The 20,949-nt window shown below is 42.4% G+C and overlaps 1 protein-coding gene across 1 annotated transcript in view; it reads right to left on the bottom strand.

The window, feature by feature from the left end:
• Nucleotides 1-20,949, bottom strand: part of Alox5 (arachidonate 5-lipoxygenase) — a 52,418-nt gene that overhangs the window by 15,793 nt on the left and 15,676 nt on the right. Inside the window, exon 4 of the mRNA XM_028753543.1 lies at nucleotides 4,091-4,213. Within this exon, the coding sequence (XP_028609376.1) occupies nucleotides 4,091-4,213 (123 nt within the window). The remainder of the gene's footprint in view (nucleotides 1-4,090; nucleotides 4,214-20,949) is intronic.

Raw genomic sequence — 20,949 nt, 5'->3', positions numbered from 1 at the left:
TTCCAAGGTATATATAGCAGGCCTCTGTTTAGCTGCGCTAAGCTCCTTAGCAATGACCGTCTCTCCTCTAACACATGCTTAGCTGTTAAACTTCCTATGTCTTTTCTTTCCCTAAATTGTACATTTGTATTTCTTATTGCCTCACTTTCTCTTTTTCTTTGTAGATCTGCATAAGTATTATTAATAATAAATCGACTATGAACTTGACATTATGCAGTCTTGGAATTTTTAAAGATTAAATATCTACAACAACACATTACTTTTATTTTTTAATTGGATATTTTATTTACATTTCAGATGTAATCCCCTTTTCCCATCCCCTCCCTAAGAACCCCCATCCCATCCCCCCTCCTTCTGCTTCTATGAGGATATGCCCCACCCACCCTCCCACTCCCATCTCCCTACCCACAATTTCCTCCACACTGGGGCGTCCAGTCTTCACTGGACCAAGGACTTCCTCTCCCACCTATGCCTGACACTGTTAGCCTCCCCTACATATACAGCTGGAGCCATGGGTCCCTTCCTATGTGCCCCCAGGCTGGTGGTTTAGACCCTAGGAGCTCTGGTTGGTTGGTATTGTTGCTCTCCCCATGGGGCCACAAACCCTTTCAGCTCCTTCAGTCTTCTCTCCAACTCCTCCATTGGGAACCCCATTATCAGTTTAATGGTTAGCTGTGAGTATCTGCTTCTGTATATTTCATGCTCTTGCAGACCTCTAAGGAGACAGGTATATCAGGCTCCTGTCAGCATGCACTTCTGGCATCCACATCAGTGTCTGCCTTCGATAATTGCACATGGGATGGGGACCCAGGTGGAACAGTCTCCAGACGACCCCTCCTTCAGTTTCTGTCCCACACTTTGTCTCCATATTTGCTCCCATGAATATTTTGTTACTCCTTCTAAGAAGGACCAAAGCACCCACATTTTAGTCTTCCATCTTCATGAGCTTCATGTGGTCTGTGAGTTGAATCTTGGGTATTGCAAGCTTCTGGGCTAATATTCACTTACCAGTGAGTACATATCATGTGTGTTCTTTTGTGATTTGGGTTACCTCACTCAGGATGATATTTTCTAGTTCCATCCATTTGCCTAAGAAATTCATGAATTCATTGTTTTTAATAGCTGAGTAATACTCCATTGTGTAAATGTACCACATTTTCTATATCCATTCCTCTGTTGAAGGACATCTGGGTTCTTTCCAGCTTCTGGCTATTATAAATAAATCTGCTATGAACATAGTGGAACATATGCCCTTGTTATATGTTGGAACATCTTCTGGGTATATACCCAGGAGTAACACATTACTTTTCAATTCAGTCTCAGGTAATCTCTCAGGACATGGGCATAAAACAGCCAGATTCTTTGCCAAATGTCACAGGAATGGCCTCCAGCTCAGTTGCTACTATAGCTCATGATTCTTCTCTCTGACACCCTTTAAGCCAGGCCTCTACAGTCTACATTGCTCTCATCACTGGTGGCTTCCAGACCACTATGGAGACAGCCTGTTAAGCTCTGTTTACAGCATTCTACTGCTTTTCTAGTCCCAAGTTCCAAAGGCTTCCAAAGCAAAGCAAAGCAAAGCAAAGCAAAGCAAAGCAAAGCAAAGCAAAGCAAAGCAAAGCAAAGCAAAGCAAAGCAAAACAAAACAAAAAGACCCACAGCCAATTGAACAAAACCAAACAACAACAACAACAACAAAAACGTGATCTGGTTCTTCAATACAACCTACTTTGTGACCATCTTCTGTCTGAGTTCATTTCCTGTTGATGTGATAAAGCATCATAACTAAGCAAATGATAGAGGAAGAGTTTATTCTGGCTCATGGTCCATAGGGCTAGAGTCCATAATGGTGAGAACAACATGGCAGCAATCATCAAGCACCAGGAGCAGGAAGCTGAAAGATCTCACGTCTTCAATGACAGGCACAAGTGAAGAGAGTGAATTGGAAGAGGAACCTTTTACAGCCTACCTCCAGTGGCATACTTCCTCCAGTAAGGCTGAACCTCCTAAATCTTTTCAAATATCATCACTAACTGGGTACCATGTGTTCAAATACCCAAGCCTACACCTACAGGGTCACTTCTCATTCAGACCACCACAGTTAGTTTATATATAAATTATGTATTTATATATAGCTGTACATATATGTGTAAATTATTTTATCTTAACACACTGGAATCTTGATTTCCTTACCTAGAAACGATCAACAACAACTGTGTAAACACCCAGATCGAGCAAACTGATCTGTGGTCCTCAGCCCTAGCTGGCTGTTGGGTGTGCAGGTAGTCAAGCCCCCTTCTCAGAGACTTGTCTGTGGTCGTGCTTGGTGATGGGAAGTACTAAAAGTCCCTGAGGGAGTATAAGGCTCCGCTGTGCTTCATGAGTTTAGGGTTTTCTGGGTTTGTATGATTATAAAAATTCTCTAAGAGTTCAAGTATAGCATGAAAGGTGTCCTTGCTAACCTTGGTGTGGTGCTGAAAGATCTATATTTTTGACAGAGTATCCATAGTTGTGCCACCATCCTGCAGTAACTCCAGTGCAGACATGTAACACAGAGTTCAGTGTCTCTGCTGTTTATTAGCAAAGGACTTTAGGCAAGGTCCTCAACCTTTTTATTCCTCCTCAGGTTCCTCAACTACAGAGAGGGGCAATATGTGCTGTGGTGTTTGGATGGTCCCCGTAGGCTACCATATTTGAATACTTAGTCACCAGAGAATGGGACTATTTGAAAGGATTACAAAGATTAGGAGATGTTGCCTTGTTGGAATAGGTGTGTCCTTGCTGGAGGAAACTGGGGTTGGGCTTTGAGGTTTCAAAAGCCCACACCCGGTCCAGGTCTCTCTCTGCCTGTGGATCAGCGTGTAAAGCTCTGAGCTACTTCTCCAGCATCATGTGTGCCACCATGCTCCCCGCCATGACGACAGCAAGCTAACCTCTGGAACTGTGAGCAAGCTCTCAGTTAAAATGCTTTCTTTTATAAGAATTGCCTTAGTCGGGCTGGAGAGATGGCTCAGAGGTTAAGAGCACTGACTGTTCTTCTAGAGGTCCTGAGTTCAATTCCCAGCAACCACATGGTGGCTCACAACCATCTATAATGGGATCTGATGCCCTCTTCTGGTGCGTCTGAAGACAATGATCATATACACTAAATAAATAAATACATTTAAAAAAAAAGAATTGCCTTAGTCTTGGTGTCTCTTCACAGCAATAGAACAGTGACAAACACATGTGCCTACTTCACGAGGTCCCTAAGACAGGAATCCAAGTCATGGGACCAAAAGTGACATCTGAGTCATTGTCACTATAGAACCTGCCCCTGTCATCAGCCTGGACATCATGGTCAGGTAGACTGGCTGCAGGGATGAACTAGAAGCAGAGATGGAGTGTTATAAGGAAGAACAGCCTCTGCTTTGAGCTGAGAGCACAGGGCTGCAGGGTTGGAAGACTTCCGGGTCAAGGCTGATAGATACGTCAACTTGCAGTTGTTCAATGAGAGACTACCTCCTGGCCTGGATAGAACAAATGATGGAGAACAGTGTTCAGCTGAACTGCTCCCCCAGCTCCAGGCTCATAAAGGAAAATAATGAGGGTCCTATTATAAGAAAAATCAAATATGAGTCTTTTCTATCAGATACTCTAAAACTTGTGTTCCGGACAAGGAATTAAAATCTTTTTACCACCTCCTACACACACAATAACCTTGGACTTCTATGGACATACTTTAATTCCCCCTCCCCCACTGAAATCTTTATTTACACAAAGGTCCACTTCTGTATTCTAGGCATTTGATAGTCTGGATCAGTGACCCTTCTCCCCTTCCTTCATTTCTTTTGTATCAATTCTGTTCAGATTAGCTAGTTAAGACTGTGAGTTGGATCCCAGTCAATGGGGAAAACACAGTCACCACCTGAGTTAGAATAAGCAAATGCAATTCCTTCCTTGGCCACCCTTCTGATCAAGAGTACAGTTTGCCTTGTCCAGACACTTGAGGTAGAATGGTGCACCCTTTCTTTGAGATCCTGAACTCCTTTCTAACACTCTCTCATCTCCAGCGACCAGATGGGCCGCCCACACCCATCAAAAAACTTACGCTTTTGAGTAGTTCAGAACAAAGTCCACTCCTTTTTCACTATCAAACTGGATATCTCGGGGCAGATCCTTGTGGCATTTGGCATCAATACTCAAAGGGAAGCCAGGGTTCCACTCCATCCATCTAGCATGAGAAAAGTGAAAACACTGTGTTAGAGATGGCCCTTTTGGCCGTCCCCTGAGCTGAGGTTGCCATGTTGTCAGACAAGGTTATACACGGTGGTTTACTTTCCCACTATAAGCTCAATGCACTATAAGCAGAGGAACCAGGAATCTTTCTAACGTTGTATAACAACCGTTTGTCCTATGGCATGATTACAACAGTAGAGATATAAGACTGGCTTATACCAAAGAGTTAGTGAATGGAACAGATGTTTATTCATACACAGAAAGAAGTGAGGAAGATCCTAGAGACCTCACTTAACACAGGTGACTTTGAATAGCCCCAGCCCCTAAGAGGGATCTGCCTTGACAGTCAAAGGAAGAGGGCTTTACAGCTCCCATGCTACACTCAGCCAGTGTCAAATGTCCTGCCAGCTTGGCCAGTGCACATCCTGATTCTGTGTGTGGTGGTTAGAGGAGGAGATAGTTTTCACAGTGGAATCATAGGGCTTTAGAGGAAGTGAGAAAGAACATTGGGTGCAGACCTCTGAGGGAATGCCTCTATAACATCTGGCCTGCAGCAGGGTTAGAGGTGGTCACAGCCAAAGTAGTTCCCTCAGGAGAGAAGCAGACACCAACTTTAGTGAGAATTTTTAACTCTTAGAGCCTCCATGCATCAACTCAAGGAACACTCTCTGAGAATAAACTAACGAAAACAAAGACGTGTTCCTCCATTTGGGACAGAGAAAATAAATTGGTTTTGCTTAAATGCTGAAATATTCATTCTGAGCTCAATTTTCATGTATATTCCCAATTTTTCTTGCCGTTAAAGCTTCCTTTAGGGATGCAGGTTTTGGACATCGAGAAGTCTTCAGGACTTTAACATGACCTTGTGCTTCCACTGGTGCTGACTTCTCATCTTCTCCTTGGTGTCTGGCTGGCCCAGAGATCCTCTTAGAAATGAAGATTCCTGGAAAGAAACTGTGTGCAAGCAGAGCTGATGGGCTGATTGAAACTTTGATGAGTTCGTGGAGTTTGGAATATTGCAGGTCCAAGAGCATTGTTGGTAATCTAGTCTCTCTTTCATAACCTGGGCGAGGGGTTTGATTCTGGGTCTTTGAAGAATGTGCCTCCCCTAATTCAAAGTTCAAAGAACAGAGGGCTGATTGATAGGCCCTTTTGTTAGGGTAACATCCTAATCTAGCTTTGAATTTGTTGTCCAGTCCACCAGCAGGGGGCTCTTTGGCCCTACTGGTTGGAAAAACACTCTCCAGGACTTCATGTCTTTGTCTCAGGTCAAGAGTGTGAGGAAAAAGTAGGATGTTTGCCCCTCCCCCTTTGAAATCTATTTGTGGTCCCACTGTCTGTCAGAGATCTGCCTGACTTCTAGACCCTCCTCAGCAGGCTTTATGAAAACCTTCCATTTTTATTGTTCCTGTGACCTTTACTACAAGTACATTAATAAGCATAAAAATAAGAACAGTGTACAACTGTTGTTTATTTGAAAAAATGAATAGAGGTATCTCCAACACACATCCAAAAGTGAGCCAGTTACTGGCGGACCCCACTGTACGATCACCCACCAGTCAACTATCATCAGTTACATAAATACGTGGCCCTTCATGCTTGGCAATTCAAAGGATGCAATGACTTCAAAGGGTTGAGTGGAGCTGAAGTTTTCAGTGATCCAGTGTACCAGGCGACATGTGTACCAGGGATAGCATTCACGTTTTATTTTAACTTTAAAATTATATTTATTGTTAACTTGTGTGTAGATGATATGTGTGAGTGCATGTGAGTGTAGTTGTGTTCACAGCATTGAATGCTGGTTTAAAAATAGATAGGCAGAGCCATCCAGACGATCCACTTTAATCCAAGCACTCAGGAGGCAGAGGCAGATGGGTATGGCAATGTGTCTTTAGGGGTGGCAAGCTCCTCCAGCAGAATAATGGTACTAGTTGTTTTCCCAGGGCCCGTGACTCATCTAGTCTCAAGTTTGTGGTCTCATTAGCAGTTTCCAGATGTGGGTTTCATCTCACGGAATAGGCTCCAAATATGCTTTTTAAAAGGTGGTTGGGTATTCCACATTTGTGCCATTATTGTATCAGTATATCTTGCAAGGCAGGACGCGGTTATCAGTCTCAGGGTTTGTAGCCGGGTAAGACTGATGACTACGCTTCTCCTCTGGTCACATGGATTGCACCTTCCAGCTCTGTGAATGCTAGTCAGTATGGCTAAAGCTTCTGGTTGAACACCAGCTCAATTTTTTCATGTTTGATGACATAAGTAAATGGTTTGTTCAGCAATAGGGACTTTTTGTCAGGTTCTGGAGGATAAATAATAGCATTGACAATAGCCTATATTATTTATGGGGGACTATCTATGGGTCACTTTTGACCAATGGCTCAACAAGATGTAAACCATTCCTGAGTTTGGGGGTTTTACTTGATAGCATGTGACGTATAGTTGGGGCATTGTCTCTTCCATGGTATGGTCACTCCATTTAAATCTCTGTTATCCATTTTAGGAAGCTTTGAGAGCTGTGAGTTTCCCTATGGCTATTCAAAAGGCCTTTAGTATTGGTTGTCCCTCCCACATTTTCTCCTCTGCCACGGATTCCTGTCCTCTCCCTATTTAAACCTTCTATTTTAGTTTCCCTTATGTTTACCCATAACACTATATTCTATGTCTCTTTTTGGGGAAGATTCCTTCCTCTCTCTGGTCTCATATGAGCTACCTAACCTCTGTGGCTATTTTAAATGAAACAGACACATGGAAAACTTAAAACCTAATATCCACATATAAGAGAAATCATGTGATATATGAAATTACAGCATATGGAGTGATAATATTCTCCCCGTGAGCCAAGAGTAGCTAACAGAAAGTCCAGTACCGTGCATGAGAAGCTCCGTTTGAGCTGTTGATCAGGGAAATCCAAGAGAGCTCCGGAGACAATCTAGGCTCTTGCTATTGTCCTTGATTGTCTCCCAGCAGTTAAAGGCAAGTCCTTATTGCTGAGGACACAATGCACTCCACACATAAAATAAGGAGGATTTGAGCTGGAAAGGAACCAAAAGAGTCCCCTGAGGACTCGCTTTCATGGTACCAGAAGGTGATAGACTGTGTTTCATACATAGGGAAGGAAAGTGTCAATAGTCTTAGCCAGTTGTAGTTGCCTAAAAACCACAATGACCATCATGGCAAGCTATTCTTAAAGGGCAGTAGTGGTACCTATACCTTGGCAGTACCAAGAGCTGTCTACTTGGACACAAAGCCTGCTTAACAGGAAAGAAATCCTTCTTGGTGGTGGAAACCTAGCCAGCTGCACTTGGCTAGGGAGGTCATTGATTGTACTACTGCCAATTTTCTGGACCAGTATAATTCTTAATAGAATTCTGAGTACCCAACACCCACAGGCAAGTGTAACTTTTAACCTTCATCAAAGGAACTTCTTTTTGCAGCAGAAGGAGACTGTTACGGAAAGCCATAACTAGTCAAAATGAGGCGAAGAAATGGTTGTGTGACACCCAGGGGATGTATCTACCACACAACCCCAGCACCTAAGGCTCAGGGAGCATCAAAGAAGAAGGAGCAGAAAGATCGAAAGAACCAGAGAATCAGAAGGTCTGCTGTGTGATAGTCTCTTCTAGCTATGACAGGAAGCCATAAAATCTCAACAACACGGCTGCCAAAAAAGAATGTAAACAATTCCAAAACAATTGTCATCCCAACACAGACTGGGGGAAATCTCAGGGGCCCCACTCCTAGATGAAAAGCTACAAGTAATTGACAGCTGCCGAGAGAACGAGAGTCAGTCTTGCCCAGAGATGAACCGCTTGGCTTGTTATCTAATACCAAGCCCTAGAACATACATATGCAGGCAACACTTAGGGGACAGGGGCTCAGCAGGTTGTGTTTGTATGTTGACTGGTTTTTATATATATTTACCAACAAGGGTTAAAAAAATGAGGAGGCTGTGAATTGGGGGATGGGTAAACATTGGAAGGGAAGGAGTTAGGAGAGAAGTGATGTAATCATATTTTAATTAAATTATAAAAAGACTTTTAAAAATAGTTATTTTTAATTTAATTATTTTAATGTTTTCATTCATTTAATTGATAAATAAAATTATACATATTTATAGTGAATTTTAGAAGGAAAAAAAAGACTTTTTGGCTGGCTAGCTGCCTGCTTCCCTTATGTGCTACCTTTTCCTTCTTTAGGCTGTGTGTTTAATTGTTTTAACTTTAGGGATAATATTACTATTTTATGTAATATGCAAATATTTTGTCAGATGACGAGGGAGGAAGAAAGGTCATATTGAGACCAGGATAGCTAGGAAATTGGTATAAATGAAGGATGTGGTCCTGAAGAACTGCTCTCCCGGCTGCTAGGCCTTCTGTTGATCAGCAGATCAGAATGAGCCTTCCTAGCGTCAGAGGACATACAACAGCGGTTGGCTTCTGCATGCCCAAAATGTGACACTTGTCCGACACAACTGTGAACTAATGTTCTCAGAAAAGAGAGCTGCACTTATTCTAAAAGTTTTACAAGGCTGACTAGCATAAGGGAACTTTGTTATTCTAAAGAGTTGGTGTGCAGAGCTAGAGAAAAATTATCTTGGGCCACCTTTTGTCTCTTTAATAGCCAAACATTGCCTGCCTCTATGTGTAATTTACCCTCCTTCCAATTATCAGGTAAAATTGTTGCACTGTATAAACACACCAGCCGCTTCTTTACTAACCCCGAAGCTGAGACTACCACCAGGTATACCTGGTGCGGCTTTCCCTTAATTGGATGCAGCTCATGCAGCCAGTATTCCCACTGATCTGCTCGGAAGATGCTTTGGTTTAAGGCTCTCTCTTATTCTGTGGACATGGGTGTTTATGCAATTGCTTCTGTGTGGGAATGCGGCATGCAGAGCACCCAAACCAACCAGGCCAGGGCCATTCATAGTTACTTCACAACACATGATCTCATTTTAAGTCAGGTAAGGGTTGTTTTGAGACAAGAGATTAATATTCTGGAGGCAGACCTGCCAATGATTAAATAACTTATATATCAGATGTACAGGTTGCTTCTCTGTTTATAATATTCAAAACAAACATAAGTAGGGATCGAGCTGGATGTTCATCAGTAGGGGAGTCAATGGCTCAGTCTGTAGTGCTTATGTAGAACCCACGAATATGTAGCAATTTATAAAGAAGAAAACAACGAGACACAATCCCACCCAATGTCAGGCAAGAATAAAAAGGTCTCATGTCAAATGTGTTGGTGATGCAGAGGAATGGCGTCTTATAACAACACCAGCTAAGGGTGGGAAGTGTCTGGACAGCTGGGCAAACAATTACAAAGATCTAGAGAACTCAGAAGATGCACACACTTGGTAATCCCACAGGTCTGCATCTAGACATATTCCCCAGAGTAATTTTCTCACGAGAGCATGGACAGTTAGAAAGCTCACTGTGGCTCAGTCTGGAAGCACTAGGAGATATCCATGTGTCTGTCCACCAGCAGGTAGCCAAATGAACGTGGTAAAGTGGTACCCAAGAATGATGCCCCTGGAGCTGGGGGTAGAGTGCTTGCTTGCAGGTCCTGGGTTCAGTTTCCAGAACCACAAAACCAAAAATGTGTGATACATTTAACTATACAGAAATTAAAATGAAAGGGTGTCAAGGTGTGTCAATGGCTGGTCTTTGGAGCATAATGATGAGTGAAAACTGAAAGACACAGATGTCTTAGATCAGGGATGTGAGAACCCTCAGACCACAGGGTTCTGTGTTACAACCACAGACAGTGCACTCAGTGAAGCCAGGGGCCACAGAGCTCTGACCTGGGCCCTTTCTGTGCCCTTTCCCAGATGGCCTACTGAGTCATGCCAGCAGCGTTCCTGGAAGTATCCTCTTGCTCAGCTTCCATAATCTGGAAGCCCAAAAATCTATGTGAAAGGGGAACTTGATGATTGCGCAGACAGTGTGAAGGTCAGTGTTTCCTGACCGGAAGTGGGGCCGTGGGTGGGGCAGGGCTGCTGAAAAGAGCAGCTGAGTGGAAGGAGGGAGTAAAATAAGATTTAAGAAAGGGACAAGATATCTCACAACCCCCTTCTCATCTTCTCCACAAGACCCAGGTTGTGATGAAGTGAACAGCTTCCAGGAGGTCAGGCTAGGTTGCCATCTCTAAGGTGAATGGATAAGAAGTCTAATTAGGCATACACCAAACCACACCAAGATGTTAGTGGCTGACAAGAGATTAAGTCACTCTCGAGTTTTGTCTTAGCCCACCCCACAGACTAGAAGTCTTGTGGAACTCTCTAAAGGGCTTTGCCACAGGGGGTTAAAGTGGAGACAAGAGCTGGAGAAGCTTTCTTCAGCCCCATGGGAGGGAAGGCAGACTCTGGGACAATGCTCTGAGCCCTGTATCTAGTACAGAAGCTCCAAAATATGTCAAAGGGTGCTGAGTGGAAAGGCTTGCACACACATTGAATTTTTGGCATGATTACAATGTAATCAGGTTACTTTCTTACACCAGGCAGTGATGGTGCAAGAGTTTTTAACATTTTAATTGTGAACTAGGGTATATAGACGTATGCATTTGTCTCTCTCTCTCTCAATCTGTCTCCCTGTTTTTCTCTCTCTCTTTCTCTCTTTCCCTCTTTCTTTCCCCTTCCCCTCTCAGACCCTAAACATCTCTCTAGCCACGTCCCCATTCAGTGAGAGTACCCCCAAACCTTACTCTTAGCATTGGCTTGCTTAATTTTCTTTCCTTTTTTGAAACAGACTGGCCTTGAACATCTGGGACCAAATGATTCTTCTGTTTAGCCTCCCAAATAATCTAGGACAATAGGCATGGCCCCAAGCCCAGTCACCCCTGTGATGTGATGTCACTTCTTTGTTATTAGTCATAGCTCCACTGTCACATGCTTCCCTTAGCAACAGAATCCAGATCTCAGGGCCAGCTGCATGTGCTTCTGGCATCTTGCCTTCATCATGTGACCATCCATATTAGTCTCTTAGTGGCTCACTGATAGATATCTGGCAGTATGAAGTGAAATAAACTCTTTCCTTCCCAAGTTGCATTTGGTCATGGTGTCTTATTACACTGACAGAAACCCCAAGGAAGACAGTTGCTATGAACATTTGCACACAAGTATTTGGTATAGACACATGGCTTAGTTACTATTGCTAATATCATTGCAGCTCAGGAGACTGAAGCCATGGCTCTTATGTGTACTGGGTAAGTGCTCTGCTGTTAGTCACACTCCTAATTCTGGCTTTATTATTCTTGGAAACACCTATGATAAGAAGTGCTGTTGGGCCCTTCTGCCCCTGCCTGGTCCGCTGGGCTGGAGCAGACACAGAGTCGGTCTGCTCCCGTCCTGTTGAGAAACTGAATCCTGAGTCATCCAGGAGCCACTGCACTCAGAGCAGCTGGTAAGATCTCCATCTCACTCCCTAAACCCCAGAGATAGATCGGGGAGCCAGGGACATCCAGGGAACAGCAGCTACCCAAACCCCGCCCCTCCGGAATTCCACTTCCCTTCTGCCCCTGCCTGGTCCTCTGGGCTGGAGCAGACACAGAGTCGGTCTGCTCCTGTCCTGTGGAGAAACTGAATCCTGAGTCATCCAGGAGCCACTGCACTCAGAGCAGCTGACACAGAGTCGGTCTGCTCTTGTCCTGTTGAGAAACTGAATCCTGAGTCATCCAGGAGCCACTGCACTCAGAGCAGCTGGAGCCACTGCACTCAGAGCAGCTGAAACTGAATCCTGAGTCATCGAGGACCCACTGCACTCAGAGCAGAAGGATTCCCAGATCCAAGAGGTGGCCTGAGTCCCAGGAGTTATTCCACCCAGGAGATTAGGAGCATAAGACCACAGAGACCTCTGGACTCTGAGGAGCTCTGCAATAAGCAAGATAACTGGAAATACAGACTCCAGTTTTACACAGTGAGGGCAGGTACCACCAGAGTTAACCAGATGGCGAAAGGCAAGCGCAAGAACATAAGCAACGGAAACCAAAGTTTCTTGGCATCATCAGTGCCCAATTCTCCCAATATAGCAAGCCCTGAACACCCCATCACACCTGAAAAGCAGGATTCAGAATTAAAATCACTTCTCATGATGATGATAGAGGATTATAAGAAGGAATTAAGTAACTCCCTTAAAGAAATACAGGAGAGTACAAGTAAACAGATAGAAGCCCTTAAAGAGGAATCACAGAAATCCCTTAAAGAAATGGAAGAAAACACAAAGAAGGAATTAAACAAAAACATTCAGGATCTGAAACTAGAAATAGAAACAATAAAGAAAGTTCAAAGGGAGACAACCATGGAGATAGAAAACCTAAGAAAGAGATCAGGAGTCACAGACGCAAGCATCACCAACCGAATACAAGAGATAGAAGAGAGAATCTCAAATGCAGAAGATACGGTGGAAAATATTGACACAGTTGTCAAAGAAAATGCAAAATGCAAAAAACTCCTAACTCAAAACATCCAGGAAATCCAGGACACAATGAGAAGACCAAACCTAAGGATAATAGGTATAGATGAGAATGAAGATTCCCAACTTAAAGGGCCAGTAAATATCTTCAACAAAATTATTGAGGAAAACTTCCCTAACCTAAAGAACAAGATGCCCATAAACATACAAGAAGCCTACAGAACACCAAATAGACTAGACCAGAAAAGAAATACCTCCCGTCACATAATAATCAAAACATCAGATGCACAAAACAAAGAAAAAATACTAAAAGCAGTAAGGGAAAAAGGTCAAGTAACATATAAAGGCAGACCTATAAGAATTACACCAGACTTCTCACCAGAGACTATAAAAGCCAGAAGAGCCTGGACTGACATCATACAGACACTAAGAGAACACAATTGCCAGCCCAGATTACTATACCCAGCAAAACTCTCAATCACTATAGATGGTGAAACCAAGATATTCCATGACAAAACCAAATTTGCACAACATCTTCCCACAAACCCAGCACTTCAAAGGATAATTGATGGAAAATGCCAACACAAGGAGGGAAACTACAACCTAGGAAAAGCAAGTAAGTAATCTTCCAACAACCCCCAAAAAAGATACAAACATAACTTTACCTCTAATAAAAAAAAATAACAGGAAGCAACAATCATTTTTCCTTAATATCTCTTAACATCAATGGTCTCAATTCCCCAATAAAAAGACGCAGACTATCAGACTGGATACACAAACAAGACCCAGAATTTTGCTGCATACAAGAAACGCACCTCAGTGACAAAGACAGACACTACCTCAGAATAAAAGGGTGGAAAACAATTTTTCAAGCCAATGGTCCCAAGAAACAAGCTGGAGTAGCCATTCTAATATCAAATAAAATCGACTTTCATCCAAAATTAATCAAAAAAGATAAGGAAGGACACTTCATACTCATCAAAGGAAAAATCTACCAAGGTGAACTCTCAATCCTGAACATCTATGCTCCAAATGCAAGGGCACCTACATACATAAAAGAAACTTTACTAAAGCTCAAAACACACATTACACCTCACACAATAATAGTGGGGGATTTCAACACCCCACTGTCAGCAATGGACAGATCATGGAAACAGAAACTAAACAGAGACACTTTGAAATTAACAGAAGTTATGAACCAAATGGACTTAACAGACATCTATAGAACATTTCATCCTAAAACAAAAGAATATACCTTTTTCTCAGCACCTCATGGTACCTTCTCCAAAATAGACCATATAATTGGTCACAAAACAAGCCTCTACAGATACAAAAAGATTGAAATAATCCCTTGCATCTTATCAGATCACCACGGACTAAGACTGGTCTTTAATAATGACAAAAACAATGGAAAACCCACGTACACATGGAAACTGAACAACTCTCTACTCAATGATGACTTGATCAAGGAAGAAATAAAGAAAGAAATAAAAGACTTTTTAGAATTCAATGAAAATGAGGACACATCATACCAAAACTTGTGGGACTCCATGAAGGCAGTGCTAAGAGGAAAGCTCATAGCTCTAAGTGCCTACAAAAAGAAACTGGAAAGAGCACACACTAACAAGTTGACTGCACAACTAAAAGCTCTAGAACAAAAAGAAGCAAATACACCCAGGAGGAATAGAAGGCAGGAAATAATCAAACTCAGGGCTGAAATCAACCAAATAGAAACAGAAAGAACAATACAAAATATCAATAAAACCAGGAGTTGGTTCTTTGAGAAAATCAACAAGATAGATAAACCCTTAGCCAGATTAACCAGAGGGCACAGAGACAGTATCCAAATTAATAAAATCAGAACTGAAAAGGGAGACATAACAACAGAAACTGAAGAAATTCAAAAAATCATCAGATCCTACTACAAAGGCCTATACTCAACAAGACTGGAAAACCTGGATGAAATGGACAATTTCCTAGACAGATACCAGGTACCGAAGTTAAACCAGGAGCAGATAAACCATCTAAATAGTCCCATAACCCCTCAGGAAATAGCAGCAGTCATCAAAAGCCTCCCCACTAAAAAAAGCCCAGGACCAGATGGTTTTAGTGCTGAATTCTATCAGACCTTCAAGGAAGACCTAATACCAATTCTCTTCAAACTATTCCACAAAATAGAGACAGAAGGAACACTACCCAATTCGTTCTATGAAGCTACAATTACACTCATACCCAAACCCCACAAGGACCCGACAAAGAAAGAGAACTTCAGACCAATCTCCCTTATGAACATCGATGCAAAAATACTCAATAAAATTCTAGCAAACCGAATCCAAGACCACATCAAAACAATCATCCATCATGATCAAGTAGGTTTTATCCCAGGAATGCAGGGATGGTTCAATATTCGGAAATCCATCAATGTAATCCACTATATAAACAAACTTAAAGAAAAAAACCATATGATTATCTCACTAGATGCTGAGAAAGCATTTGACAAAATTCAACATCCCTTCATGATAAAAGTCTTGGAAAGATCAGGAATTCAAGGCCCCTACCTAAACATAGTAAAAGCAATTTACAGCAAACCAGTAGCCAACATCAAGCTAAATGGAGAGAAACTTGAAGCAATCCCACTAAGATCAGGGACTAGACAAGGTTGCCCACTCTCCCCCTACCTATTCAATATAGTACTGGAAGTCTTAGCCAGAGCAATTAGACAGCAAAAAGAAGTCAAAGGGATACAAATAGGAAAGGAAGAAGTCAAAATATCGCTATTTGCAGATGATATGATAGTATACTTAAGTGACCCCCAAACTTCAACCAGAGAACTCCTAAACCTGATAAACAACTTCAGCAAAGTGGCTGGTTATAAAATCAACTCAAACAAATCAGTAGCCTTCCTCTACATGAAAGATAAACAGACTGAAAAAGAAATTAGGGAAATGACACCCTTCACAATAGTTGCAAATAATATAAAATACCTTGGTGTGAATCTAACCAAGCAAGTGAAAGACCTGTGTGACAAGAACTTCAAGTCTCTGAAGAAAGAAATTGAAGAAGATCTCAGAAGATGGAAAGATCTCCCATGCTCATGGATTGGCAGGATTAATATAATAAAAATGGCCATCTTGCCAAAAGCAATCTACAGATTCAATGCAATCCCCATTAAAATCCCAACTCAATTCTTCACAGAGTTAGAAAAGGAAATTCTCAAATTCATATGGAATAACAAAAAACCCAGGATAGCGAAAACTATTCTCAACAATAAAAGAACTTCTGGAGGAATTACCATCCCTGACCTCAAGCTGTACTACAGAGCAATAGTGATAAAAACTACCTGGTATTGGTACAGAGACAGGCAGGAAGATCAATGGAATAGAATTGAAGACCCAGAAATGAACCCACACTCCTATGGTCACTTGATCTTTGACAAAGGAGCTAAAACTGTCCAGTGGAAAAAGGACAGCATTTTTAACAAATGGTGCTGGTTCAACTGGAAGACAACATGTAGTAGAATGAAAATTGATCCATTCTTATCCCCTTGTACAAAGCTCAAGTCTATGTGGATAAAGGACCTCCACATAAAACCAGATACACTGAAACTAATAGAAGAGAAGGTGGGGAAAAGCCTCGAATACTTGGGCACAGGGGAAAAGTTCCTGAACAGAACTCCAATGGCATATGCTCTAAGATCGAGAATTGACAAATGGGACTTCATAAAATTGCAAAGTTTCTGTAAGGCAAAGGACACTGTCAATAGGACAAAACGACAACCAACAAATTGGGAAAAGATCTTTACCAATCCTTCATCTGATAGAGGGCTAATATCCAATATATACAAAGAACTCAAGAAATTAGACTCCAGACAACCAAATTACCCTATTAAAAAATGGGGTATAGAGCTTAACAAAGAATTTTCAACGGAAGAAACTCGAATGGCCGAGAAGCATCTAAAGAAATGTTCAGCATCCTTAGTCGTCAGGGAAATGCAAATCAAAACAACCCTGAGATTCCATCTCACACCAGTCAGAATGGCTAAGATTAAAAACTCAGGTGATAGTAGATGCTGGCGAGGGTGTGGAGAAAGAGGAACACTCCTCCATTGTTGGTGGGACTGCAAGATGGTGCAACCACTTTGGAAATCAGTCTGGCGGTTCCTCAGAAAATTGGACATAGCATTACCCGAGGATCCAGCTATACCACTCCTAGGCATATACCCAGAAGATGCTCGAACATATAACAAGGACATATGCTCAACTATGTTCATAGCAGCCTTATTTATAATAGCCAGGAGCTGGAAAGAACCCAGATGTCCTTCAACTGAGGAATGGATTCAAAAAATGTGGTATATTTACACAATGGAGTATTACTCAGCTATTAAAAACAATGAATTCGAGAGGTTCCTTGGTAAATGGATGGAACTAGAAATTATCATCCTGAGTGAGGTAAGCCAATCACAAAAGAAGACACATGGTATTCACTCACTGATTATTGGATATTAGCCTAGAACCTTGAAATGCCCAAGATGCAACTCACAGGCCACATGAAGTCCATAAAGAAGGAAGACCAAGTGAGGGTGATTCGGTCCTTCTTAGAAGGAGCAACAAAATACTCAAGGGAGCAAATATGGAGACAAAGTGAGGGACAGAAACTGAAGGAGGGGCCGTCTCAAGACCACCCCACCTGAGTATCTATCCCATGTGCAATCACCAAAGGTAGATGCTGATGTGGAAGACAGGAAGTGCATGCTGATAAGAGCCTGATATGGATATCTCCTCAGAGGCCTTCAAGAGTCAGACATATTCAGAGGCAGATGCTCACAACTAGCCATTGAACTGATCATGGGGTTCTCAATAGAGGAGTTAGAGTGAAGACTGAAGGAGCTGAAAGGGTTTGTGGCACCATGAGGAGAGCAACAATACCAACCAACCACAGCTCCCAGGGTCTAAACCACCAGCCTGGGAGCACTTAGGGGGGGATCCAGGGCTTCAGCTGAATATGTAAAAGTGGAGGGCCCTGCTGGGCATAGGTGGAAGAAGAGAACCTTGACCTCATGAAGGCTGGATGCCCCAGGGGGTGGGAATTTTGAGGGTGGGGAGGTGGGAGTGGGGGGGTGTAGATAGAGGTTACATCCACAGAGAAGAAGGAGGAGGGGCGAGGGGATTGGGGGTTCCGAGGTGGTGGTGGGGGATGGGGTAAGGGGACAACATAGGAAATGTAAATAAATCATCCAAAAAAAAAAACAAAAAAAAATTAAACTTATGTAAAAGAGAAAAAAAAGAAAAAAGAAAAAAGAAGAAGTGCTGCTGTGTCACATGATGATACTATCTATCATTTTGAGGAGAACTGATGTGTCTCCCGGAATGGCTGTGGCTGTTTGACCCTACCAGAGTACTGGAGTTTGACCCTGCCCCTCCTTGGCAGCATTTGTTATGACCTGTCTTTTTTTACCTTTGTTAGAGTTCTCTATATATTTTGAATTCAAGCCCCTTACTGGATGCAGTTTGTGTATGTTGGTCCATTCTATCTTTTTACTGCTTTGGTGGTGTTCAGTGACGTATAGAAGATTTATGTTTCAACAAAGTCCAGCGTGGCAATTGTCCTTGTGCTGTGTATGCTTGGTGTCATAGCTAAGAGGTTTTTCTGAGCCTGGTTATATGATTTGCTCATCTGTTCTCTACGTGTTGTATAGATTCTGTTCCTACATTGAAGTCTATGCTACAATTTGAATTAATTAATTTTTTTTACAGATTTATAGGCATATAATTTTCATAGCATAAATTTTACCCAATGACAGTCAATAATTAAAGTCTTTTTAAAATCTTTATAACAGATGTGGGTAACCATCACCATAGTCAATATTAGAATAGTTTTATGATTCCCCAAGGGAACCCATATCTTTAGCCATCATTGCTATTACTGGCCCCTCTGTCCCTAGGCAAAATCTATAGTTTGAGTAACAAAGGCTTGACTCCTGCTAATAGTCTTCCTGGGAAACGGTAGCCAGAAGTTCAGTCATGGAGCACACATTGAGGGGACGTTGGACCCTGGGCCCTTTTGTCTGTCTTCCAGCTGCTGTGAGGTAAGTAGCTTTGTTCTCTACCACAATGACTCTGTAATAATGTGCTTCTTTGACACAAGGCAAAACCATGGGTCCTCCTGGCTGTAACCCAAAACTTCCAAAACAATAATCTAAACATTTCCTATTTTAAATTATTTTACCTCAGATATTTTTAATCTAAGAAAAAGCTAACAGTGGTAGTTAATGTTGTCAGTCAGCTTGATGGGACTTAGAATCACGTGGGTGATAAGCCTCCAGCACGCTTGTGAGGCAGTTGCTAGAGCACTATTCACTGACGCGGGAAGACCCACCCCAAATGTAGATAGTACCGTTCCATGAGATGGGGTCCTAGACTAAATACAAGGGAGAAAGCAGGTAGAGTACCAGACTTTGTCTCTCTTTGCACCCCAACTAGGGCTCAATGTGAATAGCTCCTCATACTTTGCCTCTATGTCTTCTCTCAAACTGTACAAAAATACAAAACAGCAAACAAACCAGAGTCCTCGGTGAGACGATTTCATTTCAGTTGCTTTTCTCAAGCATTTTGTCACAGCGATGAGAACAGTAGATAATATATAAGATTGGAAAGTAAGGTATCGCCATGGCAATTCGGATCATATGTGCCTCTACGTGAATTCTCTCTCTCTCTCTCTCTCTCTCTCTCTCTCTCTCTCTCTCTCTCTCTCTCTCTCTCTTTCTCTCTCTGTCTCTCCCTGTCTCTCCCTGTCTCTGTCTCTGTCTCTCTCTGTCTCTCTCTCTCTCATGGCAATTCAGATCATGTTCCTCTACATGAATTCTCTCTGTCTCTGTCTCTGTCTCTCTCTCTCACTCTGTCACTGTCTCTGTCTTTCTCTCTGTCTCTCCCTCTCTCTCTCTCTTTCCGTTTCTCTGTGTCTCTGTCTCTGTCTCTGTCTCTCTCTCTGTGTGTGTGTGCACACCTGCCATGACATGTGTGTGGAGGTCAGAGGACAACTTTTATTGAGTCTTTTATTTCTACAGATAGTGAATGAAATACTCATAGCTGCTACAACACGCATGACTCTAGAAACTATCATGCTAAGTAAAACTGGCCATTCATAAATGTCATTGATTGTATCGTTCATTTTATAAGAACTGTTCAGATCAGGGTAATCTTTAAAGACATTAGTCTATGTGTGGCTGCTATGCTAGTTTAGGTATTATTTACTTCTACCTTTGCTGTGACAAGGGATTTGATAAAATCAGCTTCCTAAGAGAAGGCTTACTGTGGTTCACAGTTGAAGGGTGCACTCCATCTTGGTGGAGAAAACCCAGAGGGATGGGGTTCTTACCACCTCAATTAACCCAATCTGAAATCTCCCTCATAGACGTGCCCAGAGATTTGTCTCCTAGGTAATCCTACATCCTGTCCAGTTGACAAGATTAAGCATCACAAGCCCAGCATCCTCGCCAATTTGATATTCAAACGTGTCACGTTTAAGCCATAAACTCCTATTCTTGTTCTCTATAGGTTCATGCCAATCTTCTAATGGAAAATAAGTTTTGTCCATCTCTAAAAGCCCTCAAAGCTTTAACAGTTCCAAGATCATCCAAAAGTCCAAAGCCTCTTCTGAGACACAAGGCAATCTCTCTCACTGGACACCTGCGTAAGAGCGGCAAGCAGTACCTGTAGCACAAGCTAGATGCTATCGTTTCTTGACATTTCTGCTGCCAAGCAAATTAGTCTATTCATTAATTAAGCCTCACTCGAGTTCTCAGGCTGTGGGCAGAATGAAGCCAGATCCCATGCCAGAAGACCATGCCAGGGCAATGCTGGTCATGCGGTTCTTTCCTCTGCCTACAGCCCAGTCACCAGTAGAGTCCTGGTTCCTCACTGAAGACTCATGAAGCAAGTCTCCACTCTCTGTCCTTTTCTTGGCACTTCAATCTTCTGAAGTCCCACCAAGATGGTCCAGTAAGCTCTGCTTGAAGCATTATGGGGCTTCTCTAGCCCAAAGGTTCAAACTCTTAGTGTTCCTCCCACTAAACGACTTCAAAGGCTTTTAAAGAACTACATAGTGGGACTGACAGGATGGCTCAGCAGGTAAAGGTATTTACCACCAAGCCTGATGATTGGAGTCTGACCCCTGGAGTCCACATCAAATTACACAGATGTATGACTGTTTATCCATCCATCCATCCATCCATCCATCCATCCATCCATCCATCCATCCATTAATAGGCATTTAAGTTATACACATCTTTGTGTTAGTGGGGTTATTAGGACAATAATCATGC

This window comes from Grammomys surdaster, unplaced genomic scaffold (genome assembly GCF_004785775.1).
Source record: "Grammomys surdaster isolate TR1022 unplaced genomic scaffold, NIH_TR_1.0 125950, whole genome shotgun sequence".
NCBI classification, from domain to species: Eukaryota; Metazoa; Chordata; class Mammalia; order Rodentia; family Muridae; genus Grammomys; species Grammomys surdaster.
The sequence above is the reverse complement of the archived record's forward strand: the minus strand, read 5'-3'. Positions and strand labels throughout refer to the sequence as shown.